We start from the raw sequence: 24,850 nt of genomic DNA on the forward strand, positions 1-24,850 counted from the left end.
CCTCAAAGGTCACACTCAATTTGAGAGAAACCCAAGCAAAACCTTCAGCCAGGTAGGGGCTAAGGAGCTGTAGCTGAAGTGGGGTGAGCTGTGCAACTCCTCCTACACCATGTGATGGGAAGCAGATGTTGCCCAGACAGGGAATGAATAGTCCTGAATGGGGTCTACAGTTCCCCTTCCAAAAATGTTCTTCCTCTGGCTCAAATAAGACCAAAAGGGTAAGCCTGTGCTCTCCCACACTCCCAGCATTGCTGCGTGTAGTCTTGGTTGCAAGTTAGACTCCCACACAAACAGAGCCTGGAGTCATATCTCCCCAGTCTGGTCTGGACATGGTTTAGCGTGTCCATGGGTCTCTGGGGAGGTTCATCAGATTTCCACCATCTGAAGCTAAAATCTCACACCAATGCCACATTGTAAAACCAGAACTGCAGGCAGCAGAACTCTAAACCCATACAAAACCTCTCCCAAACCCAGGCTCCCCCAGTTCTCCCAAGACACAGTTTTGGCTCTCAGTGTTTACATGTGGTGCCCAAGAGACCAGCTGAGCCCCACACACCTCTCATCCCTGGGAAGAGCTGGGACCCTGGGCAGCAGGACCCTGACCCCAGGATTGGACTGCAGCACACAGAACACTGAGACTGGATTCAGCTGAGACTGTGAAGGCTGATGTACTTCTGTGTCCTCGTGCTGCCTCACTGCCCTGAGAGAGTCTCATCCCTAGCTGCAACATGTGTGCCTGGCCTTGGCCAGGGGACGAAGGCGGGGGCAGGAAAAAATCTCAGCACAAAAAAAGCCAAAACCCAAAACCAAAGTGGTTTATTTTAGGATTTCCTGTCAGTGAATGTCTTCTGAAAACACAGGAGTGAGGACAGGCATTATTTTTGGCAGTGAGACCCCATTCAGAGAGACAAGGCCACCACGGGAACGGCGCTGCCGACGGGCTGGCCTCTGGCTCTGTTTATTTTCAGCAGGGCTCCATCTTTCCTGCGCTGGGAAAAAAACGACCCACTTCTCCCTACCAGAGTGGATGAAGGCACCATTTTGGGTCTGGCTTTTCAACACTCCAGCACAGAATTTCATGGGCCAGAGTAATTAGCAGTAATTGAGCTCTCCCTGCTGCATAGCTCTTAGATGCTGTCATTTCCTGCCAGCCACCAGCTCTGGAAGGCAGGTGGATGTCATGGGGCCAGCATATGGACTTAGAAGCATAGGATCATTTAGGTTGGAAAAGACCTTTAAGATTATTTAACCTGACCAAGGCTTGTCTCCTCCTGTCCACCATCCTCCAGCAGTGCTCCAGGAAAGAGTCACAGGTGTGTAAATGCAGCACAGGAGGGTTCAGCAGAAACAAAAATTACTCTGTCATTCCCCCATCAAGCAGCTGGGGACACACTGAGAGGGCTGGCTTCTCCCCAGCACCATGGGTCCCCACTGCTTTTGCAAACCTCCCATTTTTAGCCTGTTTTGTACCCAGTGTGCAGCTGGGTGCTGCACACCTTTATCTGCAGGACACACCAGACCACAGTGCTGGGTCCCGTGTCCCTGGTGTCACCTGTGCACCTGGCACGCAGGTGCAGACAAGCATTGGGGAGGGAACATCTGGCTTTCAGGGCACTCTGTGTGATTCACTGGCATCAGCTCTTCCAGGAGTGACCTGGTTTTCCTTTCTCTCCTGCCAGCACATCAACAATGATCACATCCACGGGGAGAAGAAGGAGTTTGTCTGCCGCTGGCAGGACTGCACACGGGAGCAGAAGCCCTTCAAGGCTCAGTATATGTTGGTGGTGCACATGAGAAGGCACACGGGAGAAAAGCCACACAAGTGCACGGTGAGCTGGCAGGGTCACATGGTGCATCTCACTTGGAGAGTGGGACTGGGCTGGGGTGATCCAAAAAATGTGTTTGCAGTCATGGGCATGGCTTCAGGTAGGGCTCTACCAGGCCAGATGCTGGCAGCAGCTCAGAGCTAGTCCAGCCCTCTGTGTCTGGGTAACAGCTACTTGCAGGTTAGATGCTGGGGACAGGACAAGAGGTTGAGGAGTATGGTTGAGGTGTTAGTGGGCAAAACAACATTCCCTTGGGAAGAAGTGTTTCAGATCTACCACAGAGATCCAAAGCAACACAGGACAAATCACTTAAGGTGAAAATCCAGCCAATTTAGCTGCCTGCATTGAAGAAAAAAATCCAGTAATGCCACTGTGGGGAGCTGCCTAACCCTGGTTGTGTCTAACCTGGCATCACCCATTACAGCTGCTGGATCTGCAAGATTCTCTCACCCAGGGACCCAACCATGTACATACTCTCCTTTCTAGCCTGGGAATCTAGGCCAACACCTCCTGCCTCTGCTCTCCTGATCCAGAGGTGAGGTTAAGCCATAGGTGCTTAAACCCCAAGAAGAGCTCAGTCCCCAGATCTTCTGCATACCAGCAGCACTGTGTGTAGGATTAAACACTGCATATGGGGCACTATTTTGTATCTCAGCCCTGTGGCTGCAGGCTCACTGACCACAGGGGAGTGCTGGGCTCTCCTCCTCCTCTAGCCTCAAGATACGAAATCCCATATGTGCCTTCACACTTGGAGCCTCCCACCACACTGCTTGCTGATGTGGGGCAGCCAAGGATGCCTGACGTGGGGCGCGAGAGGGAAGCAAAGTTTTGGAGTTCGATGAGTGTGGTCAGCTGATGGGAGAGGTATTCACAATTTCCCTCCTAATCTCCTCCAGCCCTTATTCCTCCCAAAGGTCCATCCCTGTCGTTTGATATTCTCTGCTCTCTGTCTTCTCCTCCTGATGGCATTTCATGCTTCCTCTGCTGTCAGCATTACGCTGTTCCTCTCCCCAGAGTCTTGGGGATGAGTCTTTTCCTGCTCAGCAAATGTCTGAGCCCTCCTCCCATATCTTCCTCCTCTTCTGCTCCCTTAGCCAATTCCAGTCCTGCTTGCTCCCTGGCTCTTCCCCAACTCCTGGTTACAGATATTAGGATATGTATGATTTGCTTGCTGCATGACTCCTTTATCAATCTTCCAGGCCTGTGTTCATTTAATTTAGAACATAAGCTCCCCCAGGGCACAGGGCCATGTCCTTTGTTTTAATCTTCTAAAGCACTTTGCCCAGTCTAGTGCTTTACCAATCTTCCTTAAAAGTATCAAGAAATATTGATTGTAGGTGCATACGAAGTGAGCACTGAGGGCAAGTGTAGCCTGCCCTTGTAGGCAGAGAGGCTCAGGAGACAAAAACAGCAGTGGCTGCATCCTCGTTAGTGTTGTGGTGGAGCAGGAAAAAACACTGCTGCACAATCCTGCCCTTCTCAAGCCTTCGTTTTGTCACATGGGAGCAGTGACAAGGCTGTGTTTGAGTCTCAAGTCATCCTCTGCCTCCTGGAGAACTGCAGGCCCTCCATGCACAATATGTTGCAGCAACTGTCCCCAAACTGGAGAACCACTGTTTTCCAGTTGTCTGGGATAATGGCAGCTCTGCAGACGGTGCCCTTCTGTGGCAGAGCATTCCTTGTCCAAGTCTGACAGTGATTTTTCAAAGCAACATTTGTTTCAGACAAGAAGTTTGCGGTGTACATAAAGCTACAGATGAGCCCAATTGCAGCCTGGGGTTTGGTCAAGGATTATTTCAACAGATGACAGCCAGAACTCCCACTGGCATAATCAGATCCACACGTAAGAGTGGGAACAACTGCTTTGAACATGCACAGGCTGCTTTGCTGAGAAGCTCTTATTTGAAAATGTGGCCTTAGAACTTTTGCTCTTAATAACTGCATTTTTATGTCAGTATCCAGCAAAACTAAAATGGAAGCATGAGTTGTCTCATGCTGAGTTCCCTTTGTTTTTCAGCAAGAGGAATGATGTATTTCAATAACTGTAAGCGACTTGAATTGTAAAGGATTGTTTGTACAGGGCAAGAGAAGAAAGACATATACTGTGCTACCTCAGAGCTGTGGCATGTTCTGTGGGACAAATGGGCTAATGAAAGTTGTCTGAGGAAGAAAAACTGGATCCGTCTCTCCCTGACAAAGCTGTGGAAGAAATCAACTCTTGTAGGATGCTCCTGGTTGTTGAAGAGACGTGGATATTTCAAGAGCAGAGCAAATTTACCTTATGCACACCATCCCTATGGCAAAGGGGATCTTAAGTAATCCTTCTTTTCCAACACAGTAAAGTTGCATGGGATCATCCTGTGCCTACATGCTTCATGGGTTTCATGGACTGCGTGTTTGCCTCCCTAGCAGTCCAGCAGGTCCTGTGCATGTGGAGCAAAAGGCAACAGGTGCTGTTGCTATTGAATGCAGGTGCCTTTGGCCAGGCCTGTGGACGTGTAGGAGCACTCAGCTGCCCATGGGAAAATCAGACACAAAGCATGACCTGTCCTGCTGTGAATCCAATTTCTTCACTGGCCAAGACTCAAACAGCAATGTGAAGTCTTGTCACAACTGGACTGAACTTGTAGACATGTTTAAGTGATGTGACTAAAATACAACACATACATTACAGAAGGAGGGGCTGTTTGTTGAAATTTAAACAGTGTTTTTTGTATAGGAAGTATAGCCTAGGCTTTTCAATACTCGCAGCTGAACAGGCAGTGCAACATTTAGCTAGAATTTGTAAGGGAGCCTTGCATTTCTTAAAACCTCCCACTTGTTTTGTCAAAGAGCACTTAAGAGCCTCATTGGTTTGAGGTGAAATCCTCCCATGCTGTGACAGGGCAGGTGCAGGGAGAAGCCTCCAGCCCAGCCAGAATGGAGGGTGGCGGAACTTACATCACCTGAAGCCTCACCACATCTCCCAGGCTGCTCCTTCTCATTGTGTGGGCAACTGGTTTCCTTCCAAGAGGAAGGTTCCTGGCCTGTTTTGTCATCCAAAAATCCATCTGTCTTCAGAACTGAGAGTCTTGTTTTTTAAACTAGTAATGTCAGACAGCCTGACCACAGCATCCTCCAAGAGTAGACCCAAGCTGTAATTTGGAACACTTTAAAGCTTGCTAGATTTCTGTTTGTGTGTTAGGGGACTGTCTGCCCTTTCCAGTGCTGGTACTAGTGAGGTTGCAAGGCTGGTCAGACGGTGGAGAAGCTGTCAGTTCCCTAGGCAGGAAGGAGGGGGCCCCTGTTTCTGAGCATATTAGATGCAGAGAGGTGGCAGGAGGGGTTAAGAGAGCCCTGGGAGGAGTGGAGGGGTGTTTAGCCCTGCTGGAAAAAAAGAGTCACTTGTTGAAATGTCAGGTGGGTGCCCAACAAGGAGTAGCACCTCAAATATTACTCACTGCTGAAACTCTCAGCCTGCCTAGGGAGGCAAATTCTCCCAACAAAGTGGATGTTGTTCCCTAAAACACAAGCCCTTTAAAAAGAAGAAAAAAAAGAAAGAATGAGGAACAGATGAGAAGGGTTTAGGCAGGGGGAAAATCAAATTTTTCTGGTTAATTAATCATTCCTCATGTGTTTTTTTATTTTAGTTTGAGGGTTGTTCCAAAGCCTATTCCCGCCTGGAGAACTTAAAGACACACCTGAGGTCCCACACTGGAGAAAAACCTTATGTCTGTGAGCATGAAGGCTGCAATAAAGCCTTTTCCAATGCCTCGGACAGAGCCAAGCACCAGAACAGGACACATTCCAATGAGGTAAGCCTGGGCTCACCACAGCTCAACTGAGGGCTTTTTTTAAAATTTTGCTGACAATAAACATACACTTTACACACTGGACACATGTAAAAAGAAACCTACTGTAATGAGAGGTTTATCTTATTTTTTAATGGGATTTGTGTTGCTGGGGAGCCAGACCACATTAGCTTTATATTTATGAAAGCCTTGTTTGAAATCATAAACAGATGTTAAAGTATGCAAACTTTTCAATCAACTTTGGAAATTAAAACGAGCCTTTTCCAAATTTATAATTTTTAATAGCACAGATAGTATAGTACAGTTGTGCAAGTGGTGTTTAATATTACTGTGGAGCAGACTTGAAGTAATACAACAGCTACCCTGGATCCGGATGCTCTGGAAATAATACTCCCTCTATCATTTGATGTACAATGATAGAGCACAATGCAATGCTTTGTTAACCTTGGATAATTAAGACCCACTATTAGTAGTTGGGGAGCAGAGGAAATTGCCTTTATTGTAACGCATGTGATGGTCTGTTGCAATCAACCACGGCCGACGATTGAAATTTATATTACCACTAATTAGCTGACAGGAGAAGTAAAAACAACACTCTAAAGTTCTAATAGTGTTTTCAGCCATAAAGAATTCAGTCTGTAGCCTAATTTGCAACAGTTAAATATAGACTGTTGGAGCATGGAATGCAGTTGCCACGGTTGACAGCCTTTTGAAGCAATGCTGTGTCTACAAAGGGCTTGTTGGGAGTATTTTTATCTCTGGCATAGTATCAGTCAGTGATAACCAAAGCTCTGTAGGTTTCAGAGATTCTGACTGAGTCAGAATAAGGACTCAAAATCTAGAATCCTCTTCCATGCTGAGATGATGCTGAGATGGACCAATGAATGACCATGATTCCAGTGTTGTTTGAATTGGTTTGGGTACGAACCCAAACACCAGGATTGTTCTCCACCAGCCAGACGCAGGTAAAAAATCAACCCATATCCACACTTAAACTGGATAGTTTGGAGTTGTTTTAAGGCTACACCAACCTTGAGGCCAGGAGGGACCAAAAAGATAGGTTGCAGCGTCTTGTCTGCTCAGCATCCTGCATTCTCAGTAAGTGGAGTGTGACTACATCATTTTTCTATGTTAAAGCTTCTTCCCCTGAAAGGTAGGCAACACATTTTGGGTGTTGGAAATTGCCCTGGATGCTTTTTCTGCCTTCCTCCAGTGCTGGATCCAGTGTCCCTTTCATTGTTGATATTTCCACCTCTTAATTTGGCAGTGTTAAGCCACTCTGTATTCTCACTTATAAGCTGAATAAATCAATCCAGCCACTGAAGATTTACAGTTTTGCAACACTTTTTCCTGTTTTAAAGGAAATTTGCATTTCTGTTGGATTCCTGAGGATTCTCAAGTGAATGGATCAAGACTGCCAGTACAGCTTTCAGTGGTGGATACAGACTCACTCAGCCCGGTCTGTGCACACTGACAAGGCATGAGCGACTTTTTTGCGCGAAGATCACTGGAGCTCAGATCAGGAGCTTTGCTAGGCAGGGCAGTTTCCCATCTGAGCCAGTTAATTAATGTCCCATATGGAATTTTCATTTTGAATGTGTTAGTAAATGTAATTTCTCCAATGGGTTCAGATTCCCAAGTGATCCAGATCAGGAGCTGCATTGGATCTGGGATAACTCTTCACTTCATATGAGCAGAGCTCGAACACACTTGAAAGTCAGCTCATTTGGGTTCCTCTTGTGCAAGAAGGTGAGGCTGTAGGGCAGGAGCATCCAACTCCATGTCTCTTGTGGACCCTGATCTAAATATGCTGACACTTGGCACAAGGTGCTTTCAAACATCACAAATAAATCAAAGAGTCAGATAACAGAGAGGGATTTTATCCTCTGCAGTTGCTTCCCCTGAAGGACACCAGCCCCTTCTCTGGTGTAGGAACAACAGAGCCACTAGTGGAGGATCTGTACCAGTTCAGTTGGCCTTGCTACAGGAACTACAAGGCACTGCCACTATCCAAATAATCTTACATTTGACAGTCATGCTCACTCCTGAACTGCTGTTCAACCCTCCTTGATGCAGTACAGACACACCCCAAGACTTGTGGGAGATCTGTACGCTCTATCTGAGCCGTATTTTTGACACCCTCTTTTTGAGGATCATATAACACATCGTTTACAACAGATGGTGTCCCTCACAGCAAAGTTCATCACAGTGGGCAGCAGGCCCAGGCAAGGGTCCTGCATCCAGCTGTGGCCATGAGCACTGGCTTAGCAAACTGTACTGAGACCTTGGCTCAGAAACCCACACAAATGCAAAGCAGAAGTTTGTGGCTGTGAATTTTTCCCATTACCCATTGGTAACTCTATTGTGGTTCTTAGCTACCTTCTAAATATTTTCCTCTGCTTGCAGTGTTTACTTGGAATACACCAGTTTCAGAGTTAGTCATCCAAGTCTCCTCTAGGGGAGAAGTTCCAGGTTCCCTGTATTTGTCACTATTATTGTGTGACAGGATGTAGGTGTAGGGTCCAAACATGCTGAAGTTCAAGGCTGGGGATATGTTACCACACTGGCTTTGGTTTGATTCTTGAAATGTCATACACACAATTCCATTTTAAACTTTCAGTGACTGTTTGAATCCCTTCAGGGAATACCTTCAAAGTTACACCTGGAAAAAGGGCTCTCATCCTGTGACCACTCTCCAGGGCACACACAGAGGAGTGGCATGAGTTCATGGCCAGCTAAAGACTCAGAGTGACATTTTCAGCAACTTCAGTTGAACAGGGGCAAAACACATAAATCCAGTTCTGCTTAGTGCATGGAGAGCTCTCCAGTTCTCCCACCCTAAGGAGTATTACCCTGCATGTGCATGAGAGTAGGAGGGAGGCATCTGAGATATCTAAACTTTGACTTCACTAGGATGAAGATGTCACTAGATGTCAGAATCTGAATAACCCAGGAATAGATGAAGGCAGGCCAATGAAGCAGCAGCTGTGTTCAGCTCAGTTGCAAGGGGTATGGCCTGATGAAGAGGATGATTAAATCCCCTTAGGTGGAGTGTCTGCTGTCCAAGCAACAGTGATCATGTTACCCTTATTGCTGGGGTGGGTCTGAAAAATCAGAACTGTTGAGCCTAAAGCATATTTATAAAAAAATCTTTGAGCTGCTCATATATAGGATTTTTTCAGCACATACGGTGGGCATATGTGCTGTTACTTGTAATAAGGCTTAATAGCAGTAATAATATTTCTATAATGCTAGTCCTAAAAGTTGAATGATATTTTTAAACAAACTATTTTAATTTTTGTACTTTGGTTTACCCAGCTTTAAAATATATTAAATATTTACCTCAGTGGGGTGTTACATGGATTTAGCTGGTTTAAGTGATGTGCCAAGATCAGTCAGGAAGCATGCTTTTGAATACAAAGCATGCTTCCAGTGTTTTTCATGTGATGATGCTGGCTTTCTGCAAAGAATATGTACTCTTTTGTATTTTCTCACTTAAGTTCCTGGACAAAATTACATTAACAGTTTTATAAAAAACTATTAGGAATGGTCATTTTGGGTAGCCTTCGAATAACATCTGTCTGTTTTTTCTCATGGATCTATCCTAGTGCATTGGCAGAAAAATACATAGAGTAGTTGTGAGGCCAAAAGCAGGAAGGGAGCTTCCAGCGCAGCAGTACCAGCTCAAACAACTGCAGTGCTAATACACTTTGGAATTGGAGACTCAATAAAATAAAAAAGTTAAAAGAATAAAAGTATCTGTTTGCTGACTTCTGTTTTCAGAAGCATGGCTTCAGCCTTGTTTTCCTGTGGCAATCAATGATTCATGAATTCAGGATAGACTGCTGTCGTCTGAAAAAAACATTGCATGCCTGTGGTTTGTTTTGCACAATAGCAGATTTCAAGGTGACAGGTGCTGGAGTGGTATGATAGATTGAGTAGGGTGAACCCAGTCTGGCTTGAATTCACTGGACTTCCATCAGCCAGAAGGTTTCAGACATTTTCTTGGTGTAGACCCCACCTTAGCAAGAGCGAATGTGTTATGCCCAGTCCGCTACATCACGTCCCTCCCATCCTTAATCAGGAAACATTCCTGTGGCCACCCGAGCAAATACATACATGGGAAAGTAATACTAGGAAAATATTTCATGAATTCTTAGCTGTCTTTTGATCCAGAAACTGAAAACAAGAAGTTTAGCCAACATGAAATGACCAGCCAAGTCTGTGTGGATCAGCAGCAGCCCATATATCACATCTTCCATATCTCAGTCTTACAGAGTCCTGTGGAGCAGATGCTCCACATTTTGCTGCTGTCTGCTGCTATGCTCATTGTATTTTCTTGGCCCATACACTGTACCTGGAATATTTCGGCTTACTCTAAATATAACCCCAGATTTGCTTGTGTTGCCAGAAACCATACGTCTGTAAAATCCCTGGCTGCACGAAGCGGTACACGGACCCCAGTTCCCTCAGGAAACACGTCAAGACAGTGCACGGGCCTGATGCTCACGTCACGAAGAAGCAGCGCAATGATGTTCACCCAAGGCCACCTCCACTCAAGGAGAATGGGGACAATGAGGCGAGCGCCAAGCAGAGCAGCAAGGTGTCAGAGGAGAGCCCCGAGGCTAACAGCACCACGAGGAGCATGGAGGATTGCTTACAAGTCAAAACAATAAAAACAGAGAATTCTGTGGTAAGAGCAGTTGCTTTTGGCAGAAATGACGTGGTTCCTGACCTCTCTGATGCAGTGGCATGTAGTTTTTGTATTCCATTTATGTCTCTGGGCAGGTGCCCTTCACCCTTAGAGTTCAAGTCCAGAAGTGAAACTGCTGGTCTGGGCACAGTCCAGTACATTTTGTACCTTCCTACCCAGTGTCATAAATTCCTGCCCTTGTAGTCACGGGTGCCATGTGATGCCCTTTGCTGAGCTTGGCATTCCTGTGCTCTGAAAGTGGGTAAAACCCAAGAGTGTTGTGGTCAAATGAGCTTTACCTACCTCACCAGTTTAAATTGAGGAAGGGTGCAGGGTGGTGAACGCTTCTTGAAACAAAGGTCTGGCTTAAACAGTCCCTTTTCTCCTCCTCCCTGCACCCTTCACTCCTTGTCTTTATAGTCTGCTGCTGTTTGATGAAGACAGTGGGGATAAAACTAGCTGTTTTATTTTTGTTGAGTGTCTTTAAGCAAGTTCAATTCCTTGATCCTGTCCACTGTACACAGAAGCACAAAATCACTGGAACCTCTTGAGATCATCCAGTCCCACCCCCTCCCTGATCAGTCAAGGTTGGCTAGAGCAGATAACTCAGGAATACAGAAATTCAATACATGACTACCAGCTGCCATAGAAAATTATAGCAAGATGATGGGGCAGGGGAGTGAAATTAAGAATAAACGTGGGACCAAGGCTGTGCCCCACAGAGTACAGACTGTCACTCAACCATGATCAGGCTTTACAGCTCCAGCACTTGAAGCAAAGACCATTTATCATCTTTCTGTCCATTACAGCAGCTCCACAGTTGGCAGTAGTGTGGTCACTGGTACTAAGGAGCTGTGTATAGTGGTGGTTTCAAACACATCAAACCTCTTGCTCCCCATCTAGGATGGAGGAGGAGATGGAGCCTTGCAACACACAAATCACTTAAGCCTTTTGATGTTTCTTTTCACTTTTGTACCCAAAGTTCTCATCTGCTGCACCAACTCCGAGTGGGACAGGGTATGGGCTGAAGAAAAGACCTTCACCTGCAAAGGAGTGTTCATATAGTCCCCAGACTTCCCACTTGAGCTGAAAGGACTTTGAGCTCCAAAATACATGTTTTCTTGATTTGAATCCAGGTTAAAAGATTGTTATTTGTGTGAAAAAAATGCTCTGGAGCTACAAAGATTTTCTCAGAAGGGTTAGGGGATGTGTTGTTGGACAAATTACTAATGAGCAGCATGTTTCAGTTAGGAAAAAATTTGGTGTTTACATATCCAGAAATGTCTCTAAGTGACTAAAGAAACAGTTTCCTGTGATGAGGTTCTGTACTGTGTTACAAAAGCCGAGTTTAAGAACCACTGGACAGAATGACCTTTCTCCAGTATTCTTCCTCCGTGTGTTTTATTGGTTTTTTCCTGTGAAAACACTGCCACAATTACAGCTCCCCACCCTGGTTCTCCTGAAGGTATGGGCTTGTTTTCCTACCACTCTGTGCTCCAGGGTTCCAGCCAAGTCATCTCACTGGTAGCAGGGCCCTGGGTCATGTGTTTCTCCTCACTGTCCCTCTCTAGCACTGCGTACTTCACTTTGCTCATCTAACAGGTGGCATCTCATCTGGTGGGTCCACATCCAAGTCCTGTTTCATGGTTAACATTGGGGTGGTGGGAGGGGTGAGATGCCTCACTGGTTCCCATCATTCCCAGGCTCCTTGTTTTGACCCATATTTATGTGTCACCCCAAACCCATGGAAACAGGTAGAAAGTCTCTCCTAGGAGCTTTTCCTTGTGCCCCTGAAGAGGGAAGTATGGGAGTGGGAGATATGTTGGTAATTTGTGCTGTATTCTGCATTCCCCTCTTCCTCCTTTTACTAACCTGGTCTTTTTTGTTAATGCTGTCTTTGTCCTAACAACCTGTTCTTTATTCCCACTTACCCCTCCTTACTCTACCTTCCTAAGGACAGTCGGTACTAAGGTGAGCAAAGAAATCCTTTGTATTAAAATATCTGTATAAAGCATGTCTCCTGGAGATCTCTCTCTCTCCATTTAACCCTCACAGGGTGGAAGTGGAAGTATTTGGGGCAGTGGGGAGGGACAGGAGAAATTTACTTGAGTGCAGAAAGGGGGAGAATGCAGTGCCCAAGTATTCCCTTTGCCACCTTTCTCCCAGCATCAAAACCTTTCCATTAAATCTTGGCATTGCAATCTCTATCATCTGGACTGAAGGGCAATCAAAGCCAGTCAACTCTGCCCATGGGGGGCTGCTATGGAGTAAAGTAAAAACACTGCAGCACTCTGCATTCCCACCTTGGCCCAGGGCAGAGTACTTTGCCTTTTCAGCACTCCCATTTTTTTCTGGATCATGGGCCTGGAACAGCAAAGTCAGGCATCCTGTTTGGTAGCAGCAGCAGAGCAAGTTCAGACCATTTAGTGTCTGCTGCAAATAAACTACTCAATGTGAGTAGTTGACATTCCTAATGTAAATAAAATAAATATTTGTGGTACTTACCTGCCTTAACTGCAAGTGGGAGTTTGCAAACAGTGAACCAGGTTTTTATCTGGCGGGGAAGTTTGTCAGCTAACCTAATTATATGTTAGGGTATTTTAAAGACAGAAATACCTTGTGTCTGAAACACTTAAGCTTTGATCCCATGTTAGATAAGGCAGTGCTTGCTGCAATATACCTTGCACAACCAGGTGACGTGCTGCTTTTCTTCGAAAAACATCTGTCCTTCTTTTGAAGGAAGGGCATTTGGTTTCTCACCATCTTGCAGTTGAATCACCATGGTTTTTCCAGCTGTAGGATGCTGTCCCATCCTCCTCTCACAGGAAAGAGGCACCTGCCTTTTAGAAGAGCTGAGATCCTGCATCAGGGAGGGGTAAAGACAGGGGAGAGCCTAGGATAGGAGCTTTCCTAGCCTCTAAGACTAACACTGGGAATGTTGGGATCCTGATCTCTTTCCATCCATGTTTTCACCTGCACAACTCTTTTTCCTCTTTTCCCTCCCCAAGATGTGTCAGTCCAGTCCTGGTGGCCAGTCGTCATGCAGCAGTGAGCCATCACCCCTTGGCAGCACCAACAACAATGACAGTGGAGTAGAAATGAACATGCACAGCGGGGGAAGTCTGGGAGATCTGACAGCGTTGGATGACAACGCTCCTGTTGTGGACTCAACAGTCTCATCTGGTAACTCGGCAGTCAGCCTGCAGCTAAGGAAACACATGACGACGATGCAACGACTTGAACAGCTCAAGAAAGAGAAACTCAAGACAGTTAAGGATTCCTGCTCATGGGTGAGCCCAGCTCCACAAGCCAGAAACACCAAGCTGCCTCCCATTTCAGGAAATGGTAAGCCTTGGGCATGGACCATATCCTGTAGGAACTTTCCAGAGTTTGAGTCTGGTTTCATAACCAAGAGTCTGCCCTGGAGGAATGAGGGTCATTTCTTACTGCCTCTGAGTCATGCTTTGATAGATAAAGATGTCAGGTAAAATGGACAGCTTGGGTGTAAACACAGCCATCTGGTGATGTGCAAGAAAAACCCAGGTGCTCAGTTCTGCAGACCTATGAAGGGAGACAGAGGTGTTGGTGTCCTTCTTTCTGAGCTTGCCCAGAGCCCAGACACAGCTGTCTTCATTGTCCCACTTACAGCCACAAGACTGCTTGCACTTATTCCAGCAGTAACAGTTCCCCAAGGGCTAATGTGCTTCCTGGGAGACCACTGGAGCACAGCAGCAATCCAGACAAGACCTCCCTCCATAATCTTGCACTGACAGACCTTCTGTCACTCAGAAGCTCCTGGCTATTGCGTCCAGCTTCATATATTCATTTCCCACTGGCTGGTAATTCCTCGTAAAAGCATCTTTTTGAACCTTCTAAAGATCCTCTAACTTGGCCAAGAAATCCAAAGGCATAGTGCCTGGGTTATACTAGCTCTCAGAACTTGTCAACCTTTGGGCTCTCGGCCTGCTCTCCCTGACTGCCAGAGAGTAGCTGTTGTTGTAGCTATGTGCTGTCTCTGAGGCAGTGTTCACACCTACAGTGTGAAAAGTCCTACCTTTTTCCTACTGAGGGAAGCCCACATGGAGACATTTCCTCAGAAGCTGAGTATAAGGGGCATACTTGTTACACTCTGCAACAGGGACTTCTTAACATCTCTCCTCAGACTTCTTGCTCCCTTTGTATGAACATAGAGCTAATAATGAAACTTGGAATTCACTAGCAGCACATGAAACTCACCACCACTGCCATGAAATATTTGGGGGTGGATTTGTGGGTCTGTATTCTGGCACCTAGAACACTACAAAGTGAAATTTCTCAGCTAATCAAACCTTTTCCTTTCCTGCAACCTTTCTTTCAGGCTCTGTTCTAGAAAACAGTGGTGGTTCTTCTGCTATACTGCCTAACCCCAGAATAATGGAGCTGTCTGTCAACGAGGTTACAATGCTGAACCAACTCAACGAGCGCCGTGACAGTACAACAAGCACCGTCAGCTCTGCCTACACTGTCAGCCGCAGGTCCTCAGGGATCTCCCCGTACTTCTCCAGCCGCCGTTCCAGTGAGGCTTCGCACCTTGGGCACCGCCCCAATAACACAAGCTCTGCTGACTCCTACGACCCGATTTCCACCGATGCCTCCCGCCGGTCGAGCGAGGCGAGCCAGTGCAGTGGGATGCCAGGTCTGCTGAACCTCACACCAGCTCAGCACTACAGGCTGAAAGCCAAGTACGCTGCTGCCACAGGGGGCCCTCCTCCGACTCCCCTGCCAAACATGGAGAGGATGACCCTGAAGAACAGGATCTCCCTTATGGATGGACCAGACCCCACCTTACCCTCCATCCGCGTCCCACCAGGCCCCAGGCGTTGCAGCGATGGTAACACCTATGGCTACCCATCAGCTCCAGCATTTCCCCATGAGGTGCAGGGCAACTGCACAAGACGGGCAAGCGACCCCGTGAGGAGACCTCCCGGTGACACTCCGGCTCTCCCACGAGTTCACCGCTTCAACAGCACCAACAGTGTGAACCCCTTCCATCCTTCACACCCCACAGACAGGAGGAATTTTGGTCTCCAGAGCTATGGGCGCTCAGACGGGAACCTGCCCCGGCACACCTACTCGCCCCGACCACTGAGCATCAGTGAAAACATCACCATGGAAGCCATGTCTGGGGAGACAGATGCAGCCATTGGAGATGACGACATTATGCTGCCAGATGATGTGGTACAGTACATCAAATCACAGAGCAATGGGACAGTGGCTGAGAGCACTTCCATGGGGTACAGCAATGAGATGCAGAGCTTCCAAGGAAGTGGGAAGCTGCAGCCTCCAGCCTTGCCCAGCCAGCGGAGGATGGCGGTGGCTGAGACAAGCATGAGCCACTTGGGACCCATGATGTCAGAGTGTTCCATGAGTTTTGATACTCCTTCAGACATGAATAAAAATAACATGCCTGTCCAGTGGAATGAAGTCAGCTCGGGCACAGTTGATATCATGTCCAGTCAGTCGAAGCAGCAGTTTTCACAAGGGAACTTAGCAGTGGTCCAGCAGAAGCAGAACTTTGGTCAGTACCAGAACTACAACCAGCAGCAGCTGCAGCTGCCAGACAACAGCATGAATGCAACACAGCAGAGTTTTATGCAGAGAAACATGGGCATGGACGGGCAGAGGCTAAACTGCATGCAGCTGCGGCAGCAGCCCATGAGCCTAGGTCCCAGCATGAACCCCGATATGGGCTTGCACACAGGGTATAACCAATCACATCAGATGCTGAGCCCCAGTGCAATCAGTGGCAACCCAAATCAGATCTCTCCTAATTGTAGCAACATGGCAGCAAAGTCTGGACCCCACCTGCACCCTCAGCAGATGGACATGGTGACTGACCCTTCCTTGATGGTCAGGAGCAACAGTGAGCACACAGTGCTAGGACAGGTCATGCATGAACCAAGTCAGCAGAACTACTCATCTCAGTCAAGCCACCTGAACTTCCCTGTGGCTCAGGAGACCTTTCCTCAGCCCATCATGACCTCCAATCAGCCCAGTTTTGAGCCTCAGCAGAGCGTGATGAGTTCAGCTGCACAGGCCTATCCGCCTGGCATCATCCAGCCTCGTCCTCCACCGGAGCCAAACCCGGGCAGCAGACCCCGAGGGGTCCGCACCACCCACCAGCTGGGCTACATGAGAACTCCCCATCCTACCAACACCATCAGCCCTGGCCAGGAGACGACGGAGGCCATGCATAAAAGAACCAGCGACATGTTGCTGGCACCAGCCCAGCAGTGCGCAGACGGCACGAGGGACAACAACTTGATGTACTATTACGGCCAAATCCACATGTATGAACAGAACAACGGCTTCGATAACCACGCGGACTGTCGGGTCAGGCAGCAGCAGTGCGCACAAAACAGCAAGCCAGCCACTCTGCCTTCCCCAGGAACAAACCAGGTGTCCAGCACAGTGGACTCTCAAGGTCTTGAGCCACCCCAGATAGATTTTGATGCTATCATGGATGACGGGGACCATTCGAGCCTGATGTCAGGAACCCTGAGCCCCAGCATCCTGCAGAACCTCTCCCAGAACTCCTCTCGCCTGACAACTCCACGAAACTCTCTGACACTGCCCACCATACCTGCGGGGATAAGCAATATGGCAATAGGTGATATGAGCTCCATGCTAACCACGCTGGCAGAAGAGAGTAAATTTCTAAACATGATGTCGTAATGGTAAAGCACAAGGCCTTGGTGCTATCCAAGGGGCTCTGCATGAAGCAGTTGTATGAATGTGCTTTTCAAAAATAATCTGTTTCAATAGAGTAGGGTTTTTATAAGTGTTAAATACATTAAAAGATTTCATAATGAAAATTTTTAAAAGTCTGTGTACAGAATTATGTAAACTATATGCAGGCAGTTCAGTACCACAAGGGTGCACCTCTAGTATTATTTTTTGGCTTGGTTTCCCGGAGCACTGAACAGTATCACCACCAAGCTAGGAGACAGCATGAGGGTGGTTAGAGATGAAACCCTCCCTTCCGGGAAGCCCTGTAAATAGCACTCCCCATCATTTTCTTTTAGTTAAATTTACAAAAAAATTCCGTTTCCAACCCATCCAAAAAAGAAATGGGAGGATGCAGTTTTGGTTAGAATAAAAGCCATACTATGTATTCTGCTCTGATGAAAAGTAGGGTTTAGTTATGTCTCTAAACAAGCCCTCTGCCAGCAGTATTGTTTTATACCATAAATACCTTTGTACCTTGCAAAGAGCAACGTTTCCAAACGGCTTCTCAGCAAAGTGCCTTACCATGCTTTCTTGTTAAGTAGCCAAGGCCTCTCTTCCTTTAAAAATCAAATATAGCGTATTGTCAGAAGCGTATATAAAATGTACATTTATAAAAACATAGTGGTGTTTCTGAGAAAACATTGGAAAGACACATTGATGAGACACATAAAAGGTGAATGCACACTTTGATCAGATGTGTTTACAACGTGGTTTATATCATGTGCACAGTGGAGCAGAGGTCTGGGAACAGCAATCACTGGGAAATAATCCCCCGTGGCAGGAAGGCTCTGCATGCAGACTGACATACATGCATAACTTTGCACCTTCTGAACACAGTGACTTTCTGCAAGTGCCCCACATGCATCTTTAATGTCAGAGTGCTGCATCACTGCTGCTGTGCAGCTTTGTAGCAGTTTTGCTCTCTGGTGGGTTTTCCATGCTAAGGTGCTCAAATAAATAAGTGATGGTGATGGAGAGAGTTTTATGATCGTTCCAGCCCAGTGTGCACTGTGGCAGCATTGGGGGAACAGGTTAATCTGCCAGGGTTCGTCTGTGTGATGTGCTTAATGCAGGGTTCTCCCTGGGCTCCATGTGCACAACAGGCATCTTGCTGCAATGTGGAGCCAAGAATAAGCCAAAACACCCTGCCACACAAGCAGGCTTGTTGGCGTGCACCCAGTGCTAGCTTAACATGTCCCACAGCATGAAAAAAAACTGCTATATCCAAAAAATACACCACAGTCAACCTGAGTTGTTCATTTGACTAACAGACTGCACCTGCAGCCTGCAGCACCTGCACTAGCAGACTGCACTTGCAGCACTAAACATGTATAGTCTCAAAACAAGTATTTGAGTCACAAGAGTAGCTTGATCAGTGAGAATCTCTTGGAAACATCATTGAGGAGGAGATAGGAGGAGCAGGGTCTTCCAAAGCCAAATTCTTCACCAGAATATAAGTGCTTGTAATAGTGAATAGCTGTTTCCAGGACAGTCCCACCTGCCAGTAAGTTGATCTTTGTTGCATTATTTATTTTTGCTGTTGTTAGACAAAAGGGTAGAAGCAGTATGGTGCATGTACTTGGGAGGAGGCCTTGCTTAACTTCAGACTGTGTTGGACAAGGACAGTTCCTCTCATCCTGCTCTCATAGCCTCAAATACTTTGTACCCCATTCGTTGAAGGGCAGGGAACAGGTAACACCCCCCCTGCCAAGTTCTTCCAGCTGAACTGAGTAAGCATCTGTAGAGCTTCACTCTTTCCTTCCCATCTCCCTGTCTTAGCAGTGTGATGTTCTCATTTGCACCTGACTCTGTCCCTTGCACAGGACCAGGACAGCTCTATAAAGGTGTTTTCTGGTGTCTTTGCTTTCCTTTTGCACAAACTGATGTCAGGATCACTCTTCCCAGTATGACCAGGGGCTGACACGAAAATGCCACGTGCTACCTCCAGGCAAACTCTGATCTCAGACAGGCAGGAGCTGTGCTTGGCAGTGGTGGATCAGGACAACTTTGCTGCCAGGTAGTCCTGGGTATGGCTGGTGCAGGGAGGTGCTGCTCAGCACCCTGCAGTCTCATCCATCCTCCTCCCAAATGCAGAGGGTGCACACAGGGTGCTCTCAGCCCTGCCCTTCACCCCTCAATGACTCCTGCTGATTGCAGGGTCCAGGGTGCATGAGGACAGAGAAGCAAAGCAAGGTGCCTGGCTGTTTGTGTCTCCTGCGAAAGTTGTGTTTAAAGGGATTGTTTTATAGTCTGCTGTATATATTCTCCTGCAGTTACTGACCTTGCCCTTGCCTTTGCATTTATGAAAAGAGGGCAGTACATGTTTTAGGACATTTTATGTTGTCCTGGACACTTGGAATACAACTGGGCATCCCTTGTACTGAGATGGATCAGGCTTTTGTGTGTCCTTTAATTGCTAATCTGACTTTTTTAACAGTTGCAAAGGCCAGTGATGGTTCCTAAGTCCTTCCTCACACATATCTCATTAGCAAAATTTAAATACAGAAGCAAAACCAAATCTCCAATGACTTGAGATTTTTTGGACTTTCCAGTGGTGGTCTTCCTTCCTTTACTGAAAAAGTATTATAATAATCTTTCCAGCACTGTATATATTATGTATAGAAGACATCATTACTAAAAGTACTGTAGGTGAATTGTTCTGTCAAATTTATATCTTAAGAACATTTTTAGCTGTTTTCTACATCATAAGAATGGAGGTAACATGCTGAACCTGTATATAAACCTTTTGTACATTAAAAAGTAATTTTTTTCATAATTCATCGTATCTGTCTGTTGTTTCTTTTTGTTGGCAAATGGGGGTTGGCTTGGTCTGTTGTTACCACACCAATACAGTCAGCTGGACCCTGGTGGTGCTTAGGAACAGCTGGTGAGGAGGTGGTAGGGCAGGTGTGTGATACAGCACAGATGTGGAATGATCTTGCCTTGAAGAGCTTCCACTTAACAATGAGATGGAGGTGGCAGAAAGAGACAGAAGGGTCAGTGTCTGCTGCAGGCACAGTCCTGCTGCCCAGGTGTCTTTCACTGCCTCTTGGCAGAGGTGGTTTGAAGGACAGTAGTGCAGCAGGGGTCGTACAGGACAGGGGCTCAGAGCAAGGGCTGGACAAATTTGTCAACCAGAAGATTTATCATAAGAATGGCTTGTTCACTGACTTGGTAGTTTTCCAAAAGGAGACAGAAGTAGGACAGATTAGCAGAGCTGTGATGGGCCATGACAGTGGCAAAATTGAATATTGGGTTTGGAGAAAGGAGAAATTAATCTGTGCATTATGTATGTGATGGGAGGCAATTATTGGGTGAGCAACTGATAGATACATCAGTTGTGATCTAGTTAGAGGCTCATACAGCTCCTTGATGAGAAAGATTTAATTTGACTGCAGCAAGAGTTAGCTCAGCTACTCAAGAGACTGATTTTCAACTTGTTTTTGTGGAGGGGTGTTGGTGTGCACAGGGCTAGAGCCTTAAGGGAGGGTGAGGAGGCTGTTCACAGGTGATCCTCACGGGCAGTTTGGAATGAAAGCTGCTGAGCAAAGCACTTGGCCAGTGAATCAGTGAATTAACTTGTTGCAAATGAACCAGCAGTTTCATGCAGAAGAAACTGAAGGGGATGCACTCCTTTTCCTGTGTGTGGGATCCCTCCTGAGATGATTGGCAGAATCAGGTATGCAGAAGCAGGTACCTATGGGGCAAACCCTCACCCTGTCTTCAGGATTCCTATATATGGGATGAACCCTCTGGGCTCCTTCAAAGTCCATGGCAAGAGATTGGCACATCCCTCTTGTGAAATTAATCTCTCCTGTTTTAGGCACATGGAATGGGGTGGACATTTCCTCTGAAAGGTGTGTCGTTGTCCTCATTGATTACAGAGAGACCCCAAGCAGCCAGCTTAGATGCCTTCTCCAGTGGGGCAAGGTGATTCCATATTCCTGTAGATCTCTTACACCAATCTGGTCACCCTCAGCATGATCCGAGGTTGAGTCAGTGAATGTGTTAGTGATCCTGTTAGCCTGTAATGCCATTGGATAAATATCACACCACTCTGTACTGTCCAAGAACTACAGAAATCCCCATAAAAAGGCAGTAATATTATTAAAAGGAAATTGTTCAGATCTTTTCTATTGACAAGGCTTTGGAGACTCAGATTAGCTCCTACTGCTTTTCTACTTCAAACACTTAAAGTAGGTTTCTAATCTAGATCAAATGCTGCTTCTAGCTGGTGCTTCTCTTCAGAGTTCAATCAGGGTACACCTTTGCCAGTGTGAGAACATATTTATTACTTAAACTGGGCTAAGATTTCCTAGGATCCCACCTGAGGTCATGTACCAGCATGTGCATTTTTACTGCTTTACCATCCTGGAATAAACAAGGAATGAAAGGCTCATTGCTCCAATTGTAAGCAGGTAATAACCCTTCTGCAACAAATGTTGTTTATAAGCCAGAGCTTGGAGTTTATACTACTGTGGCAGCTGCATAATATTCAATTAACCTTCTTTTTAATCAATCATATCCCGTATGAAAACAAACCATCCTAACAGGTCTGATTCTGACCTTCTTCGGTGAGTGTTAACTTCACTCCCCAAACCAGTAGGAGCATAGGAATAGTAAGATCCCACTCTGGGTAAAACCATCACAGCTCTTTAATATTGAACTAATATCTCAGGTTTTCCTGGAGGGGAGAAAAAAGCCCATAAAAGCTACTGTTGCTGGATGTGATTGCACTTACTGAGTACAGAGTCATTCCAACAGCTCTTTATTGCAGTGGTCTCTGTAGGGATGACATAGGGGCTCTTGTTCTTTACGAGCTGTTGGATCTACTTGGAAACGCATACGTGTGGTAAACAAATGGTGTGTTTTATACTATTGGAAGGACAATTTATGACCAACCAAGGCCTCTTGCAGACAGCCATTTAACTTGTAAGTAAAATAACCTAACACTTAAGAAATTTAGAAGCTACAAAGCAACCCGTGTTGTGCCCAGTACACTTACTTCCCTTAGATTTATGCTTCATGTAAAACTTGAAATGGGCATATTAAATATGTTCGTTGTAAAAAAAAAACCAACCAAACAAAAAAATAAAAAAACAACCCAAAACAAACAAAAACCAAAATCAAAGTGATGTTTTCACATATACTGAGGGTTTGTGACTACTGTAGCTTCCTCCAACTGCACCTCCCTATTTCCATTTTCCCCACACTGACCTGTCAGGCAGATATGTAGGGGGCATGGTGGCATGCCTGCTGTCACCTTTGGAAGAGCTGCTGCACACAAATACAGCGCACTTGCTGGAAACATCTCTCAAAGTGTTGATGGCTTACCAAAAAGCAAACTCAGGCTGATAACTTTGCCTGTTACAGGCTGTTTTGCCATCACATGTAGAGAGGTATCAGCAGACAGCAGAAGGTGTAGCAACACAACACAAAAGGCAGCTTCTGCACCAAAAAACAGGGAATAGGACTACATAAATCTGTGATCTACATTCCTCTGTTTAGCCTTTACCCTTACTAAGTACAGCCCAGGAGAGTCTTCATAGAAAAAGAATGTTTAAGGAAGCACTTTGAAGCTTGGTCTGATGCTCTAAATATCTTCTAAAGGACTCTGTCTTTTCCTTTCCCTTTCTCCATTCGCTGTGCAGAAAGAACACAGATGAAGACAGCCTTCACAAATGTCCCCTCTCTCTCCTGTCACTATCCCTTTTCTGTTCCTCTTTGGGAAGGACCCTGGAGTGCTCTGCCCATACAAGCATCTTCTCTGCCAGCTTTGACAGACAGACATTTTTTGACTCAGGAGCATGAGGAACAGCTTTCCTGACACCTGCAGAGTGAATCATGCAGAAGAAGAGCACACATTTCACAGCTGGATATTGGCCAAAGCACCAAGGTTTGTGTTAGAGTGTGGTGGTAGTTAGTGGCTAAAATAGATCAAACGGAATGAGGAGAGCAGAGGGAAGGAAGCAAAACTCTGGACAAAGCAGGGCTAATTTTCTTCATGGCTTTGTGTCTCCTAGTATGTCTTCCACTTGGAAAATTCCATGGGCCATGAGGTGTAACTGGCCATGACAAAAACAAAACAACGAAGTGATGCTTATGGGGGTGCAAGAGAGATCTAATTTTAAAGAATTTAAATCTGTAGAGTTTCACATAAAGGACTTCTGGAACAAGAGCACTGTTTTTAGCTCTGTTAGTTCTTTTGCCGACTATTGTGTTGACCAGTCGTGCAAGCAGCCATCCCCTGAAAAGGTGCTGTGACCAGAGAGCTTCAGCCACCTGCTCCGATGGCAATGAGCGTGGCAGTGACAGCAGCCGAGGAATGCAGCTGGGATGGATTTGCAGAAGACTTGGAAAGGCACTCCAGCCCCAGGCCTGGAGTCTGTAGGTGGGCTGCCCCACCCTTTGGCAGCACCAGTATCCTGCTGCAAAGGCATTCCCAGGCTCTGCAGCTCAGCCAAGCTGCAGGAAACAAACGTGCTTCTCCCTTTCTGCCCCTGTTACTGTATAGCACCAACTTGGTAATCTCCAGGTGGCTTCACTGGGCCCTTATCCCAGCTGGCAAAGCAGCCCTCCGAGAAGGTACCTGCCTGCTGCACTTACCTGTCTGATTGGCATCTGAGAAAAGTGTCTCCACTGACTCAAAACTGATGAATTCTCTTTTTTCCTTTTTTTTTTTTTTTTGAGTAAGATGTCTTGATGCAAATCGTTTAACCTCTGTGTCACTCATCAATAATGACGATAAGTGAAATTCGATGAAATGCACAGAGGATTAAACATCACTCCAGGCACACTGAAAGAGGGAGGCACAGCTGTATCCGGGAGATCTAAAGGAGGGGTGAGAAAATGGGTTTTGTTCTGCAGTCCAAAGGCTGAACACCCTGTAGCACCAGCACCAGCTGCAGAGGATGCTCCACGTGGTGATTGTAATCGCATCCTGCAGGCCAGTGAATTTCCCTTGTTAGCAGCTATCCAAGAACTAAACAGGTCTCACCTTGCTTGAGGAGCTCCCAGGAAATGATTGCTTGTCTCAGCAACGTCAGGAGATTTGTCAGAGAATGTGAAAAATGTTTTCAGGGAATAGAAACTGGAGCTGAGCCAGTTGAAGGTTTCTATTTAATTGGAAAAAAGAAAATAGATCCCAGCATTTCCATCATTAACTGGAAATAAGTGGGAGCATTTTGAACAAATCAGCAGTGGTCTATGTGCTGAAAGCACCAATGACACCAATGTGTTTGAGAACCTTTTTCTTAGAGACAAGAGCCAGCATTGTGGTCACTGAACTCTTCCAAAAAATGGTCTGTGTTTGCCCAAATTATGAGGGAAATTTATAACCTGAACCCATTCAAATGCTTTCCCAAAATTTAATGCAGACTAATAATACATCAACAACTTTATTCTAAAAGCCCTCCAGCTCTAAGCTTTGAATTTACAAGAGCATGGGGCTGAGACACAACTTCTCAAGTAGTCTTGTACAAAAGCGATATCAAAAAGATTTTCAACTAAACTATTATCTGAACATTTCTTTAATAATGTTTTAACTGTCATTTATGTTTTTAGGTTTTCTTTTAAAAGGAAGAATTATTATGCAGAGGAATGGGCTGGTTTCATCACAGGTGAACCAGTACCAGAAAAAGTTAAGTCTCTAAGGAGCTCACATTGAGTTGTTTTCCACTCCTGATCTTTTCTACAGAGTTGTTTCACTTGCAGGAAGTTGGGATTGAGCAGATCTCACAAAACAAAAAGGTGTAAAATAAAGTAAGGGGCTG

General features: G+C 46.1%; 1 protein-coding gene across 1 annotated transcript in view; it reads left to right on the plus strand.

Moving 5' to 3' along the window:
* GLI2 (GLI family zinc finger 2) overlaps positions 1–17,024 on the plus strand; it is a 138,278-nt gene extending 121,254 nt beyond the window's left edge. The window contains exons 9-13 of the mRNA XM_062498102.1: positions 1,680–1,829; positions 5,456–5,620; positions 10,029–10,310; positions 13,319–13,655; positions 14,668–17,024. Coding sequence (XP_062354086.1) covers positions 1,680–1,829; positions 5,456–5,620; positions 10,029–10,310; positions 13,319–13,655; positions 14,668–17,024 — 3,291 coding nt within the window. The remainder of the gene's footprint in view (positions 1–1,679; positions 1,830–5,455; positions 5,621–10,028; positions 10,311–13,318; positions 13,656–14,667) is intronic.
* Positions 17,025–24,850: the final 7,826 nt, after the last annotated feature.

Source organism: Cinclus cinclus, chromosome 9 (genome assembly GCF_963662255.1).
Source record: "Cinclus cinclus chromosome 9, bCinCin1.1, whole genome shotgun sequence".
In the NCBI taxonomy this organism is placed as follows: Eukaryota; Metazoa; Chordata; class Aves; order Passeriformes; family Cinclidae; genus Cinclus; species Cinclus cinclus.